Genomic DNA, 21560 nt, shown 5'->3' with positions numbered 1-21560 from the left:
GCTCTGCCTTTCATTCAGTTCTCAGTCCAGTCATCTAACCCACACTTCCTGAGCATCTCTAGGAGGATGTTATGGGAGACAGTGTCAAAAGCCTTGCTGAAGTCAAGGTACACAATGTCCACTGCTCTGCCCTCATCTACGCAGCCAGTCATTCCATCACAGAAGGCTRTCATATTGGTTAAGCGGGATTTCTGCTTGATGAAGCCATGCTGGCTACTCCTGATCACCTTCTTWWCCTCCRTATGTCTGGAGATGACATACAGAATGAGCTGTTCCATCACCTTTCCAGGGATGGAGACGAGGCTGACCRGCCTATAGTTTCCTGGGTCCTCCTTYTTGCCCTTCTTGAAGACTGCAGTGACATTGGCTWTCTTCCAGTCCTCAGGCACCTCTCCAGTTCTCCAGGACCTCTCAAAGATGATGGAGAGTGGCCTGGCAACAACATCCGCCAGCTTCCTCAGTACTCGTGGGTGCATCCCATCAGGGCCCATGGATTTGTGGATGTCTAGCCTGCCCAGAAGGTCTCTAATCCTTTCCTCCTCAACCAAAGGAAAGTTTTCCCTTCTCCAGATTTCTCCCTCACATCCAGGCTCTGGGATTCCTGAGGGCTGCCCTTAGATGTGAAGACTGAAGCAAAGAAGGCATCTAGTAACTCTGCCTTCTCTGTATCCCTTGTCAACAGGGCCCCCGTCCCATTCAGTAGCAGGTCCACATTTTCCCTAGTCCTCCTCTTGCTGATGATGTATTTGAAGAAKCCCTTCYTGTTGWCMTTRACATCCCTTGCCAGACTCAATTCCAACTGGGCCTTACCCTTCCTCACTGCATCTCTWCATACTCTGGCTGCATTCCTGTAATTCTCCCAAGCAGCCTGTCCCCTCTTCCACATTCTGTGTATTTTCCTCTTCTGTCTGAATTTGGCCAGGAGCTCCTTGCTCACCCATGCAGGTCTCCTACCGCTTTTGCTGCACTTCTTCTCAGAGAGATGTACCGCTCTTGAGCTTGGAGGAAGGGATGTTTGAATATTAGCCAGCTCTCCTGGACTCCCCTTCCTTCTAGGGTCTTAACCCATGAGACTCCACCAATTAGGCCTCTGAAGAGCCCAAAGTCCGCTCTCCTGAAGTCCAGGGTTGTAATCCTGTAAGCAGGATGCCTTACTTCTTTCCTGCAGGATGCTGAACTCCACCATCTGGTGGTCACTTGCCCCAGAAGTAGCAGGAGACTGCAGAACAAGGCCAATAAGTGAATTCTCTCTTCTGAATATCACTAAAACTTAGGCCAAAAAAAATCACATCCTTAATCTGAGAAAGCGGAAGGTATAAAAAGAGAAACTATGTTGGCCTACTGTATAGACTGGTAGTCAGCAGTATCCATCCTCTGAGCAATAGGATGCTGAGCTGATTTATATAGACTACTGTAATTTTAAAAAGTAAAGATAAAGGTTGAACATAAAGACTTTCCAGGTCTTTTGGTTCATGAATTCAAATGTATTTTTAGAGAAGAATGTAAAACTCTAAAAGAGACCTTTGCCCATTGAGAACTGACTCCAAGTTGGTGGTCCTAAGATCTTCTAGGGAAGTTGATCGGATATTTTAAGGATTACTCATTTATTTTATTTTAGTCATATCACATTTGAACATTTTATTATAGTATTTGATTAGATGGAGTATTATTAGGCTCACAAGATCAAAGGCTAGTATCCCCTTTTTACTTTTTACTAGACTACTTATTTCTATGATGAGTTATTTAATTTTCATTTTCCTTTAAGCTCAATCGAAGGGATGTTTATGATCTMCAAAAGCAAATTTCTTTGCAATATTAAGAGCTAAGAATGAATTCTAATACAGATGATGAGTTCAGGTTTTAGAGTATTATGAAACAACATTGAAATTAACTGTTAAGATGACCCCAGTTGCTTGGAGAGCTAATCACCTGAAAGAGAGGGCTGCTGGATTTGTTTTTTACACAGTATCTGTTCCATTGAAAAAGCTTAATTTATTTTGGCAGATAAAAAAGTTGTAGATATCTTCTACATGTGTGCCTAATTTCCTTTAAAGATTGACAAAGTGACGGAGAGACATTGATGCTATCTCCACTATAGTATTTTCTCCATAACCAGAGAAATAGATTCATATTAGTAGCTGACATATCTGCATTTTTCTAGTTGTCTTTTCCAATACAAACAACAGAACTGTGAGCTGAGCAGCTTGTCATTCCTCCCATTTGTATGTGGTTAGAAGAAATCTTAGTATGTGAACTGAAACTAAGATCAACAATGTTCTGGCAAATAATTTTCAACTTTCGTTTACCTTTTCTCTATTTTTGAATAAAATGTAATTCATTTCTTTCAAATTAAATTAATTGTTTGAGACATTAAAGTTTAATCTTCTAGTAAAATAGAGAGAAAGAAAAAAAAGTTTACTATAATTTAATGTCATTTAGCAAACGTGAAAAGATTTTGTCCCTTAGTATAATACTTTGTATTCTCTGGCATTAAGTTCTTCTAGATAAATATTAAAATATTTATCTCAYGATATTCCAACCATGCACATAGAGAATGTATTAATTATAATAAAATATAAATAAAATCAAARGTCAAAATAACCAACAGACAGCTGTGTTTGTCCTCAAATTACTGCAAATTTCAGGCATTAGTTTCCATAATATGAAACAGGCATGCTCATTTCCTAGTGTTGTCTTTTAATACAAGGAAGGTAAAAAATTTATGTAGAATGAAATAGCTGGAAAATGTAATGTCTGTTCTCAGATTCTAATTTGCTTTCATTACAGATCAGATAAAAAAGTGAAAACAAAATTATAATTCTCTTAGAATAAAGATTTGTGTGTGTGTGTGTAACTCCCATGTGCATGTATAAACCAACTTTTCTACAAAATAGAACAATTTGAGTTAAAAAAGTAATATGGTAAAATAAAAAATGTGCATAAAATAAAAAAAATGGTTTAATGTTCATATAAATTAATGTTTAAAGTGTCRTACTTTTCTGTGTAAATGGAATGACAATAGATCCTTGGAACATAAATATTTGAACTCTATTGAAAAAGAATATTTCACCAGTGAAAATTGTTTCATTTTGATAGTGYTGAAATCAAATAGAAATTATTTTTTGTCCATTTAAAATGTCAAGAAAATTAACTTGTTCCTGTGAAGTATCTTACTTTCAGTAGCTTGCATTTTCCAAAACTACTGTTCTGTTGATGTTTTCAACTAAATGWCATGAAGACTTTAATCACCCGACTGTGTTGCCAACTCTGATTGCAAATAATCTCCTTTGGAGGTTTGATCTTTTCTATCATATCATTGTTTATACATTATTCGTTTATTTAGCCAGCTCTATTCTGAGACTACCTACACTTTCTGAACAGAACTGAGAGAACAGGCCAGTGGTAGAGAAATTCCATTAGCAGTCCAGCGGCTCTTTTATGCAAAAGGCTCTCCATAAGAGCTGATTTTTATGCTACAGTACCCATGGAAAATATAGTTTTCCTGAAGTCAGATAGTCCGTGCTGCTCAATACTGACAAAGTTCCTGGGGGAGTTCAYATTTGTAACAGTACCCTTGTCAGACTTAATCAGATCTTGGACCAGTTAGCCATCTATATTTTGGTTGTGTAGTCTTTATAAAATACATTTGTAGGCTATGTATGTATGTCTATCTCTGCTTGTACAGTAGGATATCTCAGGTTTTGATGCACAAAGCAGACACTGAAGTTGACCCACGTGTTTCTTAAAAAGCAGCACTGTCACTCAAAACAACACACAATACTCTGATGTTCCAAATGTTAAAAGCTTTTTAGAGATTGTATTCCACAAACAGTGAGTTAGCTGGAAGGTGACAGCAGCTTTTACTTCCCTGCTATACAACATACATAAAATTTAAAGTGAATTTTACTGCAAAAGCATTGTCACAGAAGGAAGTAGGCATGCTCTTCTGAGGTCTTGCATTGCTGGCATGAAATTCACAATTACATTAACTTCTAGTCCTCCTATTTCCTAGATATTTTTTGATGCATTCATCTTTGTCTGGCCAGTGCTATGCACAATTCTAAAAGAGTGGATGTCTTTTGCAACTTGATCTGGACAAGCAAAGGCTTAGAAAGTTTTCCAGACTTTATCAGCTTTTCTCTGATTTTGTTACTAATAATATCACAATTTCTGAAGAGAACTGTTATTATTTTTGACTTTCTAATACACCTACTAACTCTACCCTTTAAGGAAAAGAGATGCAGGAAAAAGCTAAAAAAAAAGTAAAGGAAGAGTAAAGAGAGTAAATGCTGAATTAGATATTTTTTAAAAAATTTTAAATAAAGGTTGAGGGGGGAACTCTAGGAAAGACAACATTATTGATAATGGTAATGTCCCAGAATAACAGATAGAGGCAGTTCATACATTCATAGCTCTATGAATCAGACAGGCACTAACCGTGTAAAGTGAACATCACCCATACATTTACCCAAGTTGCATGAAAGARTCCTTAAAGTTAGTTTTGGCTGCAGGAAATCATATGCTAAAACTGAGGCTGATGGGAAGAGAAAAAAGGATTCTATTCTCAGCACACAGCCTTCTCACTGTTGTTGTCAATGAGTCAGCACAGACTAAGGACCACTGAGGTAGAACAATACAGTAAATTCTTGAAAGGCCACATCACTATTTTGAAGTGCAAAAATAATGCTTTAAAAAGGAGTGCTGTTTCTGGATCCAGTTCTACTAGAAAAGTTCAACTTATGTAGTAAGTTATTTCATGAATATTCTTGGAAAAATCAATGGATTAGTCAGTCACAGCCTGAGGTACTGCTCAGTATACAGAAAGACTTCAGAATTAAGCCTAAAATAATCACAAGTTTTGGTAGCATCTCAACTGGAATCTTATCATACTGTCCCAAGGCAATTTTATTAATACCTTTATCATGATAAAATATAATTATCTGATGAGTTTGAAAACATCAATGAAAAGAATGCCTCTGAAGTTCATTCATGAGAAGGCTCCTCTTTTTCAATCATTATGTGAAATTTTAAAATTGTTCTCTGAAGACTTCAGCTTTATACTGAAGATAAATATGAGAAAGGWCAATGTAAAGTAGTCAAAAATTGTTTTGATTAAGAAAATTTGCTACTCTGGCCACAGTTTCTATTCTGACTTCCCTTCCTACGTTCTTTCCTTCCCAACATCCTCCACATCGACACAGTAAGAACTCTTTAATGATTTCCTTTTGTTTTATTATTTTGAGAATCCAGCTAGTAACATCAGATTTTTGTTCAGTTAGAAAAAAGTAAAAGTAATTTTCAAGAAAAATAGCTTAATAAATACTTCCTTTCCTTGAAATATCACATTATTCATTTAGAAATGTGATGATAACAGAGGTCAGGATTGAAGGGGGAAGAGGTAGGAGAAGAGCGCTGAATTCAGTTCTGGAAAACTAAGAAGAATAGTTTTAGGCAGCAATAGAGAATGAAACTGATTGAGTTTTTCCTCTCTACGCTACCGATACATCTCATACAGTGTKACTCAGATGATTCAGACTCCATGCTCAATCTGTTTTGATAGAAATTAGGCTATTTAGAATCCCGCATATTGTGCATGTATGAGTGAGTGAGAGTGAGAGGAGGAGAGAGAAAGACTGTGCACATAAATGCACAGTAAATATAACTTTAATTTCTCATCATTTTTGCAATCTTAGTAAATATTGGTCATACAATTAAAATGAGCTTTGTGCCATTGTGCAGCCAGTTGCAAGTCTTCTAACGTTACATCCAACGCAGTCTTCCACCTGGCTTCCACTTGAGGAGATATTGAGGACATATGAGGAGAACAARTACTGGCTCCTCTCCAGGCAAATCATGCAGCCAGTTTAGCTAATAGCTCTGTCTGATGGCCTTTCAAGACCAGAAAGCATAACTGAGATGCAGTCTAACCTTACGTGTGATGGAGGCAATATTTGGACTGATCTTCCTTACATGAGACAAAAATAAGTGCTCTTCTTGATCTCCTGGAAGAAAAAGAACATGCCACRTTCTTCTACTTTTTCAAAATTCCTCACAAACAGCCTTCCTTTTTTGTTCTTTAGCCTAAATCCATTTATTATCTATAATGATTTGACAAGCAAGTGCATTTCAGTGTCTGGTTTGTTTGTAAAGTGTTCATTTCTTGAACTGCTGAAACTAGTTATTTGTGATGGGTGATTGTTCACTGAAGTCAAAAAATATTATTTTCTTCCAGATTTTGGCTTGGAACTTATAACGCAGAAACAGAATGAATTCCAAACAGTGAATTAATAAATCTGCTTAACTAATAATACATCTGTATTAYGATATTATTTATCATTTAAAAAAGCAATAACATTTTGATTTTGATCACTCTGACTAGGTATCCATGCATACAAATACAATACTGATATATAAAGCTATCATCGACTGCACTTTCTGAAAAGTGTTTTTTTCAATAGTTCCCTGCAGAAACAAGATTTTAATTTAGGTGAGCAAAATTACTAAGGTCACCAAACCTTTGTGCAGTGTTATAGCTGTGTTTTTGTATATGAAAGTTGACCATATTTTCCTGTGATACTATCATTCCTGTATCATATTTTGTCTAAAAGCAAGGACTGTATCCCTTTTTCAGATATGGAGTGCMTATAGTTCTGTTGATGTCAATCTTATTCCTTCACTAAATGGACAAATCAAAGATAAGATATTTAGCTAAATACATTGATTTACTCTATGCATATGGTTTCCCTGATGCCTCAATAATCCAGCTGTCTCACTTCTCTGCCTGTATGTTTCCTCCTTGCAAAAAGGAGTAAAAATAAAGATAGTAAAACATGAAGGTTTTTGCATCCTGTGAGATTGGTCTGACAAGTTTCTGACTAGCRATTGTTCAATAATTATTCAAAGGCTTTCAATGTCTCTCAAAATAGCAGAAAACAATTTCTTCTTTTTTTTCTTGTATGTACATTATTATATTTATCTAATATACACAAATAAATTCAACATACACACAAGATCATATTATGCAGCAGAAATTAAAAATTTAAGAAGCCCCAAAACTGTTTGTTGGTATTTTTTTCCTTTTGGTAGCTTTTTGGTGACTTGACTTAAATTCACAAAATATCTATTAACAAAAATGATGCTTCAGTTAGAGTGAAAACTACTAGAGATTTCTTCTTGATTTTTGAAATGCCTTTGGCAGTTGTGTATTCTTATGTTTTCTTTATAGGTTATATATCTTTCCCAGTATTATGTCCCAGTTTGGTTCTGTTCATGTAAGGAGTTTCTTTGTTTGTCTTTTTTTTTTTTTTTTTTTNTTTTTTTAATCAAAGATATCATAAAATGAAAAGCCCTGGAAAAGCAGCTTTCTATAGCCCCTCTTTGCTTTCCATGGAATGTAATCCAAAACATATTGACTTGAATCCTGAGACCATGCATATTTTGAAGGAGTATGAATTTGGTGTTAGAAACCATTACTTAATGTGAAATCTGGAGAATTTTCTCTGCCTCTGGCTGTCTGACACTTGATATTCCTACCCTGTTACCCCTTGTCTTTTGTCTAAAYAATGTTAGAAAAAGTCCAATACAAGAGCAAAGATCAGAATTAAAGAAGCAGCCGGAAAACAGTATCAGAATTTCACTTATAATCTGACTGAATGTATAGCATCTTAAAATACAAAACAGAAAAYATATGAGGGATACCAGAAAATATTACTTAAAAATGTGCCTTTATGAATTTTTCATTGGCTTCTATGTTTTATGAATTTTACTGGTCAAAGTAACATGTATCAACTATATGTTGTAATACTATCTTTTGAGCTACACTTCCCTTTAGAGAAGAGGGATGGGACTTAGGAGTTTAGTAGTGAGTCACTTTACTCAGTTTTGAACATTTTCCTGGACTTCATTACATAAGGCAGAATGGCCTTTATCCAAGTGAACGTACAGGCACAAACACAATCTGTTGATGCCTAAGTGTGACCATTGTTGCATGATAGGCATCTGAAAGGTTTCAGGAGATGATGTCATTCTAGGATTTGGGGAGGGTTTTTTTAACTTTTTTGTTTTGTTTTGGAACAACATCACCTGCTTAAGAACAAAGGCTGTCTTTTGATAAAGATTGTGCTAACAGAGGAAGACAAAYATTTTGTTGTCTTAACCAATGTCATCAAACAAGGTCTTCTACATCTTTTATCAGTGACCCATAATTTGCTGAAGCCACCGTAAAGACTTCCCATAAATGTTAAGCTCCATTGCTGCAGTGAGAAAGAGTTTCTTTATTATTCCAGAAATTAGAGTTACTCATCTGTCTCAACATGCCATAAAACTATGTAAGAAAGAATAAGAATATTCTGTTGATGCTTGAATCTAGGATGTATTGTTTTCTAGGTTGCTAGGTTGCAAATAAGAAGTATTRGCATGCAAGAAAAGGGACAGGAGTATTTTATTAAAAAAAAAARCAGTTTTAATAAGGAAAATGTAGGAGTCTCCCTCTTATTTTTCACAGATTTCTAGGGATCAAGTCAACACAGTAATTGATACTGTGCAATTCAGAACAGATGTTATATAAGAGCTGTGTTAAATAAAAAGCAATTTTAATTACAGAAATAGAAAGAGCATGAAAAACTACCYTCACAATGATCATGTACAATATATTTTCTATTTCAATAAGATGGGAACATTGCAGCATTTACTAGACCTGAACAATTTARTGTATGTAATATTTTCCCCATTCAGATGAGCAATATTCATCTGACAATTTCAGCTCACACACTGAAAATKATATGGAAAGTATTATTAACAAAAAACAACTAAAACTTTAAACTATTATATATATAATAAATATTAACAGGAACATTTACTATGACTATAAATCTTTGCATTTAACCATTAACATTYTTTAAAATATGAAACTTTTTGTTTTTATTAAAGCTTAGTTGCAGAATGCATATTATACGCAACATGGAAGTCAACGTACACTGTCATTGATGGTTTCATCCTTYGTTAAGATGTGCTTTAAGAGTCTAAAGATCAACATTTGAGATTTGCTGGTAGATAGGGTAGAACCAATCAAAAATTATACCATCCAGTGYATAAGAAGGAATACTTGCTGATCAAAGACACGAAATATCTGCTTCGTTATTAGGAAAATTAGGAAAATTTCAGTAAATTACAGTTCCAAATCACAGACTTCTGATATTTAAGCTAAAGAAGTCTCCTTCCACTACCATCAATTCAAAGGTCCCCGAAAGAGACTTTGGAGCTCTGGATCTGCTTAATCAGGTCAATCATGGGACTTAGGCAAAGAATATTGTGTAGTGAGTGGTATACAGGAACAGGAAATCAGTTCAAGTACTTTCTGTTGGGTATATATCTTTAGGTATGTAAAATCTTGATTTGTGTAAACCCTTTGGTACCTAGAACATCTAAGAAGCCTGAGCAAGGTGGATGAGATTACACTGGTTCTTTGCTGTGAAAGCAGGCAGTTAGATCATGTCTCTACTAGTAAACAAGAATGTACACTTACTGGGAGCAGTCCCTGGAACATGACTTTTCCTAAAACATGGTTGAGCACTCCTCGGAACTGTGCTAGTTAGCATAGGCCAAAACCGTGGAGGCAGTGAGCTAACACAAGGCGTAGGTGAGCCAGTGCTCAAATCTTGCTCTAACCCTRTTTTTCTTCCTTATTCAGGTGCACATCCCTAGGGTCTCACGCRCTGCTTCTTGAAGTTGTTAGAGCATTCTATAGATGTAAACTGGCCTACAAACCTAAGGTTTAATTTTGAAGAAGCCAGAGCATGGGTATAGAAATGCTAATAAATATCAGTATCTTACCCCAGAATGTGTCACGACATAACTGCATATCAAGACAGAACATTGAAAATCTCAGTTTTTCTGAAGTCTGACAGCAAAAAAGAGTATAGTTTCCCAAAATGGGGCCAGTATATTAAAAAATCTTAACAGAAATTGCAAGACAGAAAGAGAGAAGTTACAATAAAAAGGATACAGAGTAGGAGGTCCTTATCTGAGAAACAGATCTCAGAAAGAGGTATAATCATGCAATCTTAAAACATAGGGACAGTAGTTCAAACGTAATTTTCAGTCAAAGCCTAAGAGCTTGTGGAAAGATCAGAGCAGGAAGGTGATGTGTATGAACTGGTAATGGATACATAAAAGTGTGCATGGAAGCCCATGATCAGGCTATTTACTTCTGTTCTTGAATAAACATTAATTTCCTGCTTACATAGACACACAAGTTTATCTGTTATCTTGTTGCCTAGTATTAGGTGCTGTTCAATACACATACAAGTTGATGTAAATTTTTAAATATGATTCATAAGCTGTCTATTACTCTTAGATCAATTCTATTTTATAAAGAATAAATGTGTGTCCATTTTAAATGTGTATAGAGTGTTAGAGATCAAAATGAAACATTTGTGAAGATTTATCTGGTATTAGAGCCAGAGTTCCTATCTCTAACCAGTAGATTATGCTCACTGACTAATTAAAAATGGAAAAAAAACAATTACTTTACTTTTCTTTCGTTGTTGCAAATGTCAATAGAGGAACAGAACCATTAAAGTACGGTGGGGTAAGCAGTCAWCACTAGGAAAACCAATTGCTGCTTAGATGTAGTTTAAGAACAAAAAGTACACACACCACCTAAACTTCTGTCTCATTAATCATTTATTGCAGATAAGACCCCCATGTAAGTAATCAAAATTGAATTTGTAATGAAAACGTTCTTGTTCTACAGAGTGCAATAGGTAAAAGCTACTATAAAGAGGTAATCATAAACCACAGATTAGTGATAATGGGTTCACTTTATCACCTAGCAACATCACCCATACCTGCTGCCACTTCAAACAAGCTAAAGTAAAAGTTTTGTGATTCTAGAAGTACTAAACTAGAATTAATTACACAACTTCTACTAACACTAAAAAAAGAATGCAACTGATAAAATGGAATGTGATGAAATTGTACCAAATCCATCACTAAATTACTCTTTTCAGATATCAGKTTTTGAACTTTCAGTGCTAAAAATTGTTCTTTATTAAAAACAGGTAGAGAAAGAAGGAAAATAATCAGCTAACTATACTGCTTTTCAGCTCTTGATAAAAGAAATGAAGTTACTAAGCTTTTCTTATATTTCTGAATGAATGCAGAAGGGAAATTCTCATTATATAACAACCCAGATAGCAACAATCTAGCCAGTAAATAATGTACTTCAAAATAGATAAGTGGAAAATAAAAATGGGAAACAAACAAGTTGYTCTTGAACTTAGTCAAACAGGCATATCATCACTTTGGTTGCCTGGTGTCCAATCTACTTTTATATGATCACACACGTGAAGCACTTCTGTGTTTCAAAGACTCAGTTTAACCCTTATGCTCGAAAGAGAAGTGGTTAAAGAAATTGAAGGCAATGTATTTATTTTGTTCTCTGTTTAAATGACAGTGATGATGATGATGATGGTAATAATCACAGCTTTTGCTGCTATAGCTACAAAGTGTCAGATGACAACTTTAACACTTCCGTTTTGCCCTTAAAYGTAAATGTGGTCCCTCAGTGCTGTAGATTTATCCCCTAGTCTGCAGCTGTTGGTGTTCACGCACCCTAATGGGTATTTGAACGCTGTGGACTGGAAAGAGCTTTATTTGAAGAGTAGTGTCATCTATCATGACCCAAAGGTTTAGCTTTACATGATAGAAAGAACAAAGCAGGCCTAAATTCAATTTGAAATTCTTTTTTGCATTCATATTCCTATTTTTCYCCCCAAAATAGTTTCAAACAGAGTTAGGACCATAGTTTATTTATGAAGGTACAGTGCTAGAAAGGTGTGGTGTATGCATGCGTGCRTGYGTGCATGCATGCGTGCGTGTGTGTGTGTAAAGAAAAGGTTCAGCTGAGACAGGTACTTATCTATAAACAAAGGTAAAACATTAGCATTAGCTTAGCCCTGATTGACTGTTGCTTTTAAATGGCAATAATTTTAAATAGCTTGGCTGAAGCTTTCCTTTTTTAAGTGAGAGAGTAGCTAAACTTACGAATTTGTTTTACTCAGTTTCCCAGAGCTTAATTTCAGAAGTAATATTAATGTAAATATTCTGTACAATATGTACTTCTAATAATGACAGTGCTATTGTCATCCACCTATTCTTCCAATTCTTCTCTTTTTCCAGACTGTCTACAAAGCCTGGCTCTGTTCCCAGTATTTTGAAGTCACACAGTTTCACTGCAGCAACAGAATTCCTTGCAAGCAATACTGTTTGGAGGTTCAGACAAGGTGTCCCTTTATTTTACCTGACAACGATGATGTCATCTATGGAGGACTATCAAGTTTCATCTGTACAGGTATAGTACAGAAAAGCTCATCTTACTTACTGTCGTAAGTTTAAATGTGGAGGAGAATGTGGATAATGTTTCCTCTGGTAGCTTTAACTACAAGATCCAGAAAGCTTTTCTCATGGCAAAGATTCTCAAAGGTGCTAGAATTTGAGTGCAGATTTAGTAAGGCAAATTTTCGCTACAGCTTTCCATAGTCATTAACTTTGCAAAACAAAATTACTAAAATAAATTTTTTTCTGACTCAGACAGAGAGGTCTCAGGTACCTCGCACTTCTATGTGCTCAGCACTGACTGAATATTCATTCACACAAAACTTTAGCTTACATCAAAGTCATTTGTAGGATCTTGGTGCCTATAATACCATCCCACARTCTCAAAGATATTTAGGCACTTTATTCCCATTAAACCAATCAAAAGAGATTTCAGCACTTGGATCATTTGACAGCCTGGTCTGAATATCTAAAATTAGGCATCATCCACCTTAAATCAGGGCTGCACAGGAAAGAGCTTGACACTAAATGAGTTGTTCGGTGTCAGCTAGTTAAAAATAGAGTAAACAATAAAATGTCAGGAGTATTCCTTACCAGGTAGGCATAGTCACTGTGGTAAATCACTTCACCTTCCACYCTGTGTTTGGATTTTGGTGGGTTTCGGATAGCAAGATGTTTACTCTTGTCCCACTTCAATCTTGATTCAGTCTACTGCACAAAATCCAGCAATATCTATCCATATGCAAAGGATAGCATAATGAAATGTAAGCTGAATTCTGATTCAATAGTCATCAATAGAGTAATAGTGCTCAGCACTTGTCTTCAATGCATTTCATAGATATTAATTCCCTTCCAATATGAATATAGAATAAACAAATGAGGATTATTTTCTAGTTTAAGGTAGGACAAGCTGAAGTAAGAGATAGAGGGCATTTTTACTTAATATACATTTATACATATAAAAGGGTGTGTTTGTGTGTGTGTGTGTGTGTRTGTGTGTATGTGTTTGTGTGTGTGGGTGCTTCTATGCATATGTGTGTGCACACTTGCACATGCATACAAGGTCAAAGAATAAAAAGCCAATAAACAGAAACATATTAGTAATTATTTTAGAATATCTCTTAAGAAATACTTACACATTTCCTCATTCCATCTTCTAGCTCATCTCCAAGTCCAGATTCATTCTTAAAACCTAAAAAATTGACTTTTCAAAGATTCAGAGATTCTTGACAGTCAATATCTCCAAGTTAAAGATAAAAAGGAGATTTAGGGAAGGATTAAATTCACTTTACTGAAGATAGTAATGCAAGTGTCTACGTACGAACTCTATGACCAAGCTCCTACTACAGTCAATGAGGACATGGTATAAACAGCTAGCAGACCTGAGAGCTTTTTAATTCATCTTAGGTGGACAACTACATCTGTTAGCTAACTGGCTCTCTAGACCCTGCTAACTATATTGTCTACACATTTTTGGCTGTAGCTGACTTTAGTCACTAAGCTCTTATTGCAGGCATTTAAAAATAGGGCAATCTGAAACTTAGACTCAGCAGCACACTAACCCATGGTTCCTTGATTTTTSTTGTGTCAGGCACCTCAGCATCAGGGGGACGGAGCACGTACCCACAGAAACATAGGAAGCAGAATATTGATGCCAGGCWGTAGTATGCAAGCAAAAATGCTGAGGAGTTATGAGGTTACAGTTCAAACTTTTGCCAGGGTACAGACGCCTAGCCACCACCTTTTTAAATCAGTAACRTAGTGTAAAAACAATTCTTGCCACAGAACACTGAGAATTTAAACTAATGCTTTCTGTGTGACTAAAGATTTAAACTTTTCTGCAGCTTAATGAAACCAGAATTTTTTTATGCAAACTCAAGTGTGCTTAACACTAACAATCTGGAAATTCTCTAACTCAGCATAGCTTGTGACCTGACAGTTCAGCTGAATTTCTTTTGCAGAAAATTCCTGAAAGCAAGTGTCTTATATCTTGAGGGATCTTTTGTCCAGCTGTACTTCTGTGAATACCTGACCAGTAGATCTGTTTTGGTAATTTCTCGTTGTTTATCCTGCTGTTACTGAGTTGTATGAAGTTTATTAGCAAAACAGAGAGTTGGGTTGAAGGTATTTCTGTTTGGGATTTAGATGTTATAACTGGTTGTCTGGTGTCCTTATTTGACTAAAGTCAAGCTGGCTCTTGAGCTCCGCTACCGGAGATAAGTAAATTTTGCATTYGAGGATTATTTATGAACTGTATTTTGCCACAAATTCTCATTCATTTAAATCAGGCCTGACCATCTCTTTTCTTCCTGATTGTGATAATATGCCACAAAGAGCAGAATCCTACTGGTTCTTTTTCAAAATTTTGAYTTACATTTTTGGAGAGATTCAGCAGGAACTGAGTTAGGTTGTGCTAGAATGAGATTTTTTTTCCCTGCTATAAAACAAATGAAAGACTGGCTAAGGGATATTGTTAATTATAAAATATTATCTGGAGAGGAAGGACATCTGCCTATGAGATGATTTCTTTCTGTTAAATTTCAGGAATCTGGGGATTTTTTTAAAAAAACAATAACATCTTAGAAGCAACAGTTTTATAATGAGGACTTCTCTTCCTCCTCTCCATGGTAACAGACTATTTCCTCTAAGGTCCAGTAGAGATTTAGGTTAATGGAAAGACAGAGGATTGATTCCTATAAAATGTTTTAATGCATTGTGGAAARCAAGTAAGATAAAAAGGTGCACTGGTTATAGCTGTTTTTATTTGATGTGGAATACAGCACAGAGCACAGGATGTAAATATAAACGTTACACGCTGTTTTCCAATTGCAGCTAGATAAGAGGTTAGGTTGCTGTTGTGATATCAAATTTTTACCTTCCCTTTATAGCCGCAGACTGATTTGTRGTAGCAGGGCAGAGACACCTAGTGGAAACATAGGGACAAATCAGCATTGACGATAATAAGCTGGGTCACTTTCCTTTGAAAATATTATTTATCTCACTGTGAAATGRATAAATATCAAACCAGCTTAAAAACAGTAGGAAACTATGACAGAGAATCCACATTTTTTTTCCTTTAGGGCAGGATTTTCTGGAGGATGGAGGCAGTAAAAAAAGTGCTGGAGACTTTAAAAAGGAATAATAACAGTAGTTTTATGCCTCCTTGGAGAGTCCATGAAATAAGAAAAGAGTATAAAACTGCCCATTTTTCCTCCACAAGTAACTTTAAAATCATTGTGATCTTAGAAATCCTAATTGGATGTATTTTAAAATGCTTCAGAAAAGGAAATATAGTTATATGGAGACTTACTACAGGTGACAGGTTGCAGACACAATTGCTGCTAAGAAACGCATGTGGCAGGGGTATACTTGTTCTTTTCTGGTCCTTTGGCATCATTAAATCAAATCCAGCAGGATTTTAAGAAACATGAAGGTTGTAGTTTATAATATGAATTAATAATGACTTTTGAACTCCCATAGGATTGGTATAATGGATAAGAAGTACTCCAGTCTGAGAAAATCTTACTTGCATAGCTCCAGTGAAAGCACTTAGTGGGAACAGTGGGAATGGATGCTAGTTCTGTATCACTGGAACTTATCTTTCAAAGAAATGCATGTGAGAATTGGGAAAATTGTGGTGCAAAAGAAAGCACCTGGGTCATTAATCAAAACAATCAGAATCACAGCATGGTTCTGCTTATGGAGAACTTGCAGTTAGCTAGAAAGAAAAGTTGTTTGTTTTTTTTTTCTTCTTCTTCTTCTAGGAAATAGAAAGAAAGAAGTGTCTGGGTTTTTCCATCAGGCACTGTTCTGGAACACTSTGTTTTTCATGTTCATTAAAATTGAATGTTTGCTATCAATTTAGACCTTCGGAGTTTATACCCATTTGATAAAAAATTATAGTAGTTCTATCTAACATTTCTTTATGCAGYTTGTATATCTAGAATTGCCTGTTCAAAATACAAAGCTTTATTTAGGGATAATAATACTATTTAGGTATACATGCACATACACACATACCAGATTGCAACAAGTGTGTCCCATGCAAAGTTCCGGGAAAAGTATTTGACTTCTATGAAAACAGTATGAATACCAGTGGGACTGTCTTCTTTCATAGATTAGTCATCTTCTTATTCCCTTTCCCCCTCCCCCCCCAATGTGAATGGTATATGTGAAAGAATTCTTTCACACATGCTCCTGGAGTGTGAAAAGAAAAATGAAAAATGGATGGCTGCCTATGCACAGAGTTCTGAGACTACTAATACCTCACAGTTCTTGCTTTTCCCATGTCTTTCACTGAAATGTGGTCCAGCAGCTCRTCCGTAGACTGGTCCAGCCCATGATCTGCTTCTGTCTGGCTTGCTGCTATCTCCCAACAGAGACAGAGAGAGAATGCAGAGACCGCAAATGCTTCCATCACAGCCAAAATCATCCTCCCAGGCCTGCAGTTTGCTCAGCTCAGAAAACATGAAGGCTCAGTCCCCGTCCCATGAGCAACAGAGAAGACCAGTGAGAGAGGAGAAGCGATCACTTCTCCCCCATGTACTTGGCTCTTCCTTGAGTAGCTGGGATGTGCCATGGCCACYGACACAACAGCTGTGTCTACATTAGCATTCTAGCTCAGGTCACAAATGCACTTTTGAAGTAAATCTCCTGTTCGTACTCCCTGCTGTTTGGTTTGCACTCAGGAGTGGTCTYGGGGGGTGTAAGACTTCTGGATGAAACTAAACCCTCTGGATAAAAATAAACTGGAAGATGTGCTGCAAGTCTACATCTAGCACACTCCAACCACTAATGAACATTTGGTCCATAGGATCAGATCAGAGAGACCGAAGTAAAGCCTCTAAAAATGCATTAGTTCCAACTGCTTTGTTCTACATATTTTTTCTGCGCTTACACAAAACAACTTGTTAACAAAGACACAGTCAATCCCGATTGCTGGAGAACAGTCTCAAAATTGCTATCCACATGCCAAGTCTGGACCATGTTAGAGTTCAAAATTAGAGCTATCTGYATTGCTAAAGGCTTTGTTTGCCTTGAACAAGATTTTTGGCCTCTTTATGCTTTGTGGTATACAGGGGTCATCAGCAAATATCAGGCAGCAAATCCCAACCATGTCCTCGCACTCTCTACCCCTAGAATAGATTTTAGGGAATTTAATTGAGCATTTGAGTTCATTTGTCAAGGACAAGAGGGGAATATGGTGAATAGCAGTACAGAAGTGATGTGTTACGTTAGTGTTGTCTAACACTAGCATGGTACCCTCAAGAATTTCCTTGGACCAATATCATCAGAATAGGACTGCTGCCACCAAGAGGAGAATCATATTTCTCTGTCTTCTTTCCTGTGCTGAGAGTAATGTTTAAATTGGAAGAGGAAAATAAGGGAAGAGAGAAGATGGGAAAACWGATAATTCAGGTGCTTTGAATCACTCAGATCTTTCCATTGGCTACATACTAATTTAGGCTCTTAACTTCATATGTTCTCAATTGCTTGGAAGGCATAGTGTGAATACTCTCCTATCTATCTTTTTTTTTCAAATATAAATAACATATGTTTAATCGATCTGTGCAAAGTAGCAGTTCTTCAGAAACTCCTCCCTTTCACTGTGACGAATAGTATTCATCACAGATAAAACTGACAGTGGTGTTTGATACGATACAGTGATATTTCTATGAATGTAGTGAGAATTATTACACAGATCTAATTCTCACCAATCTGTAGAAGGGGTTAGCTGACTAACAAAGTTCAGCAAAGATGTTGTGAAGAATTCGTTAAATTGCAGCTACATCTCAAGGGGAGGATATGTATCTGTGTTTTACCAGAGCTATGTTTACCAGAGCTGTGTTTAGCTATGAAATGTTTGCTCCAAAWGAGCCTTCCTAATTTCAACAAAATCTGAAAAACAATTTCTTTAAGAAATTGTGATATATGGCTTACCTCACCACCTATCCTTTCTTTGCAGTACAGTTCAAGAAGAGATAATTTCTGAATTCAATCTGCTTTCTATTGTTCTTTTCACACTCCAAAAAATATATATGCCTGATACAAATTCTTACTCTAAAAATAACTCATAATGATGTGTCATTTGCCTCCTGCCTACACCTCTTAGTAGGTCCTAAAATATCAGAGCATTAAGCTAACACAGACAGCAGGACAAATCCCATTTATGTTTGACAAGCATAATTTAAATCGTTACTAGCGATGGATCTGCTTACAAGGAAAATTTGACATGGCTTTATAGTAGAATCTGGMAACTAAATAACTCATTTTTTTTAATCCAGCCTTCATCTAGAAACTTGAATATTGGGGCTTTCCCTTAAGGAAGCCCCATGGCATAATTGCTCTATTAGCTGCAAACCCATTATTCTTCATTAAAAATAACTGAGGTAATTAACCTATTGATGTCCCTGAACTTTCTAAGGCAACCCAGTGCCTATGACTTTTTCCTTTCCTATCATGTGCTTTCATCAACAGCCAGAGAATCAAAAGCCAGAGGTSCAAAAAGCCAAATGCCTGCTAGAAGCAAACTGCCTGACCCTTCTCCTGTATCTCAACATAACATTGAGCTAAAAAAAACCCCCGTTGTTTAACTGTGAGAGGACATTCCTCTTCAACTACTTATTTTTCTGTCTTGCAGCAGCTTAGCTGGTTTTACAGGGAGAACACTGATTTACACAAGCAGAGAGACACTAATCCTGTACATATTTTAGGAAAACAGTGTAGATATGATGAAGAAACACAGTATTTTTTTTCTTAAATGTTTACRTATACACACAAGAAAATACTCCAGAGGCAGCTGCCTGAAATAGTCTCCAACATATAGTGATAAARCAAAATTAAAACACAACTGCCCAAATCTCCTTCAACAAGCTTATTATAAGAATAGAGTCTGAAATTCAAATCAACTTTTTAAAAAAGCTAAACAGTATTCTTCAYGAGTTTAAGAATAATCTGTTTGACTAAAGGATAACTTGTTTATCTTTAAGCCTTCCTCTATGTTTCATTTCATTACTTTTTTATAATATGAAGAATATAAAATAATTGTCTAACCTGAAGCATCATAATGTGTCACRGACACAGCAGTTTAGAAATTGAGAGGACCATCTGGATAAGATCAAAGAGAGCTGGCTTCCAAATCATCAGATTTAAGCAAGCAATGAAATCTAGTCATGTAACATATGATGTGTTTCCTTGCCTTCTGTAGTTAGAAAATGCTAATATTGAACTCTCAGAAATAATTCCTCAGAAAGAGAAATGTCATATAGTATGTTGGCATTCTGTAATACAATGATGTCACTTCTGGATGGATCATTCCTGGCAGGCATAATTTACTTTATGCTTCATAACAAAATGGAGCACCCCAAACTTCTAGTGCGCTAAAAGAAGAATCCACTTACCTGGATTCGTCTTCCTCTTCATGTCCTTTTCATCAAGCAAGARGCTTGGTATATGTCTCAAAATAAATCAGAAAACTATGTAAAAAGGACTTTAGAGTTATACAGAAAGAAAAGGAGGGGGAAAAAAATCCCAGAACAGAAATCCTTTTTATTGTTTTGGCTTTCCAAAATATTTATCACTTAAATTGCACCAGTATATCAAACAGACCAKTTTCCTTTGATGGTGAAAGGAAGATGCAGATTACTATGACTCCATGGTATAGTTCCTTCTGTACCAAAGMAGCCAAGTGGTCAAACCCAGATTAACTGACAGATCCAGCTATATGCATGATTAACGTCCTGACTGYACTGGGGTGAGACCTACAAATGCAACATCTTTTGCATGCTAATGTCTATGCAAAAGAAATGCAGACATAAAYCACAGCACTGTCTGAGTTAGCTAGTGATCTAGCTGGTCAGCAGACCCTGCATGACACCTTTTACAATTTTTTTTCCTTTATAAGAATAAATTTGTGGTTTGTTGCTTTTCCCCCAAACCTGATGCTCATGCTGTCATACTTTTTCCTTTCAGTATGATTCAGCTGAGTAAGATACATGGAATTTATCTGCAGTCATGTCTCCATTAACATAATCTCAGTCAAATGAGTAGTCTTAATTCTTTTATCAGCAGTAGCAACACACACTCCCTATAGATACGGCTGCTGCGCTGCTGATCAAAATACCATATGCATGTGGAAAAGGTATCTGGTTACAGTAAAGAGATTACTTTTACGTGACCTTCATAAGTCAGGGCATATTTGCCTGCTGAGCGGTTTCATATTGCAATTAATCTTTGCAAATTCTAGATCCTTGATTAAGCTCAAGATCCAAGATTATTGATACAGATTAAAATCCTGTCTGGTAAAATACAAGAGAGGGTTAGGAAAAATTGGAGAATGGGTATCCAGAGCTGATGCAGTGAGAATTTTAGGTAAAATATGTGAAAAGCAAAGTAGAATTTCAGTCAGGAACAGTAGTCAGTCTCAGAAATATAATTATCAAACATCCAAACAGTACGGAGAAATCATGTTTGCAAGCTGAACTGTAAGGACAAAAGGAGAAATGGTGAGTATTGGTGGTTGGCTGAATAAAGGTATCCTTTCTATTCCTTGCCCCCAACTCTGTGCAAGTATAAAAAGTTTGAATAGAAGAATTTTTTTTTTCGCCTCCATATTCCAAGACTAATGTATCCAGCTTTCCAGGGCCTCTGATAAAGTCATACATTTGTAAACCTTCGACATAATAGGCTAACTGATTAGCTCAAGGAGGCCAAAATGACAGTTAAGTCTACAAAAAAGTATGGTGGTGAAATACAATAATGAAGTTTTATTATTCCAATGCAAAAGTTATCACTGAATTACTAAATGTTGTGCAAGTGTCATATAAAGAGAGCTTCTGTAGTTAATTAATTATTAAATAAGTAACTGAAAATTCAGAGACTAACTTCAATTGCTGAATTGAAGTACTGAGGAAATTTAATTTTACAGAAAGGAGCAAGCTCAAGGCAGCTTTGAGTATGGAGTTGCACTGAATTTATTCATAATTCACTAAGTGCATGTGAACAATTTAAATACCTTTTGATTGCTAACTTTTATATATAGACTTTGATTTCAAAGGAAATCTGGGTTATCCTATAACCCAGAAAGGCCAGAAATRTAGTTGTAACAGTAAACAAGCCTCAATAGGATCAAAGCATTAACCATTTTCTGTGTCTCTTCAATTATCACTAACAGTCTGAGCTACTGCAGTCTCAGAACAGATTGCATAATTACCTGCTTTGGGTGG

The 21560-nt window shown here is 36.0% G+C and overlaps 1 protein-coding gene across 1 annotated transcript in view; it reads left to right on the top strand.

Annotated features, from left to right (window-relative positions):
* The window catches only part of NALF1 (NALCN channel auxiliary factor 1), a 483481-nt gene that overhangs the window by 459637 nt on the left and 2284 nt on the right, over positions 1-21560 (top strand). The window contains exon 2 of the mRNA XM_085318114.1: positions 12181-12352. Within this exon, the coding sequence (XP_085174240.1) occupies positions 12181-12352 (172 nt within the window). The remainder of the gene's footprint in view (positions 1-12180; positions 12353-21560) is intronic.

Source organism: Rhea americana, unplaced genomic scaffold, assembly GCF_003343005.1.
Source record: "Rhea americana isolate MKP2758 unplaced genomic scaffold, rheAme1 scaffold_52, whole genome shotgun sequence".
Classification (NCBI taxonomy): domain Eukaryota; kingdom Metazoa; phylum Chordata; class Aves; order Rheiformes; family Rheidae; genus Rhea; species Rhea americana.
This window is presented reverse-complemented; position numbering and strand designations above follow the sequence as displayed.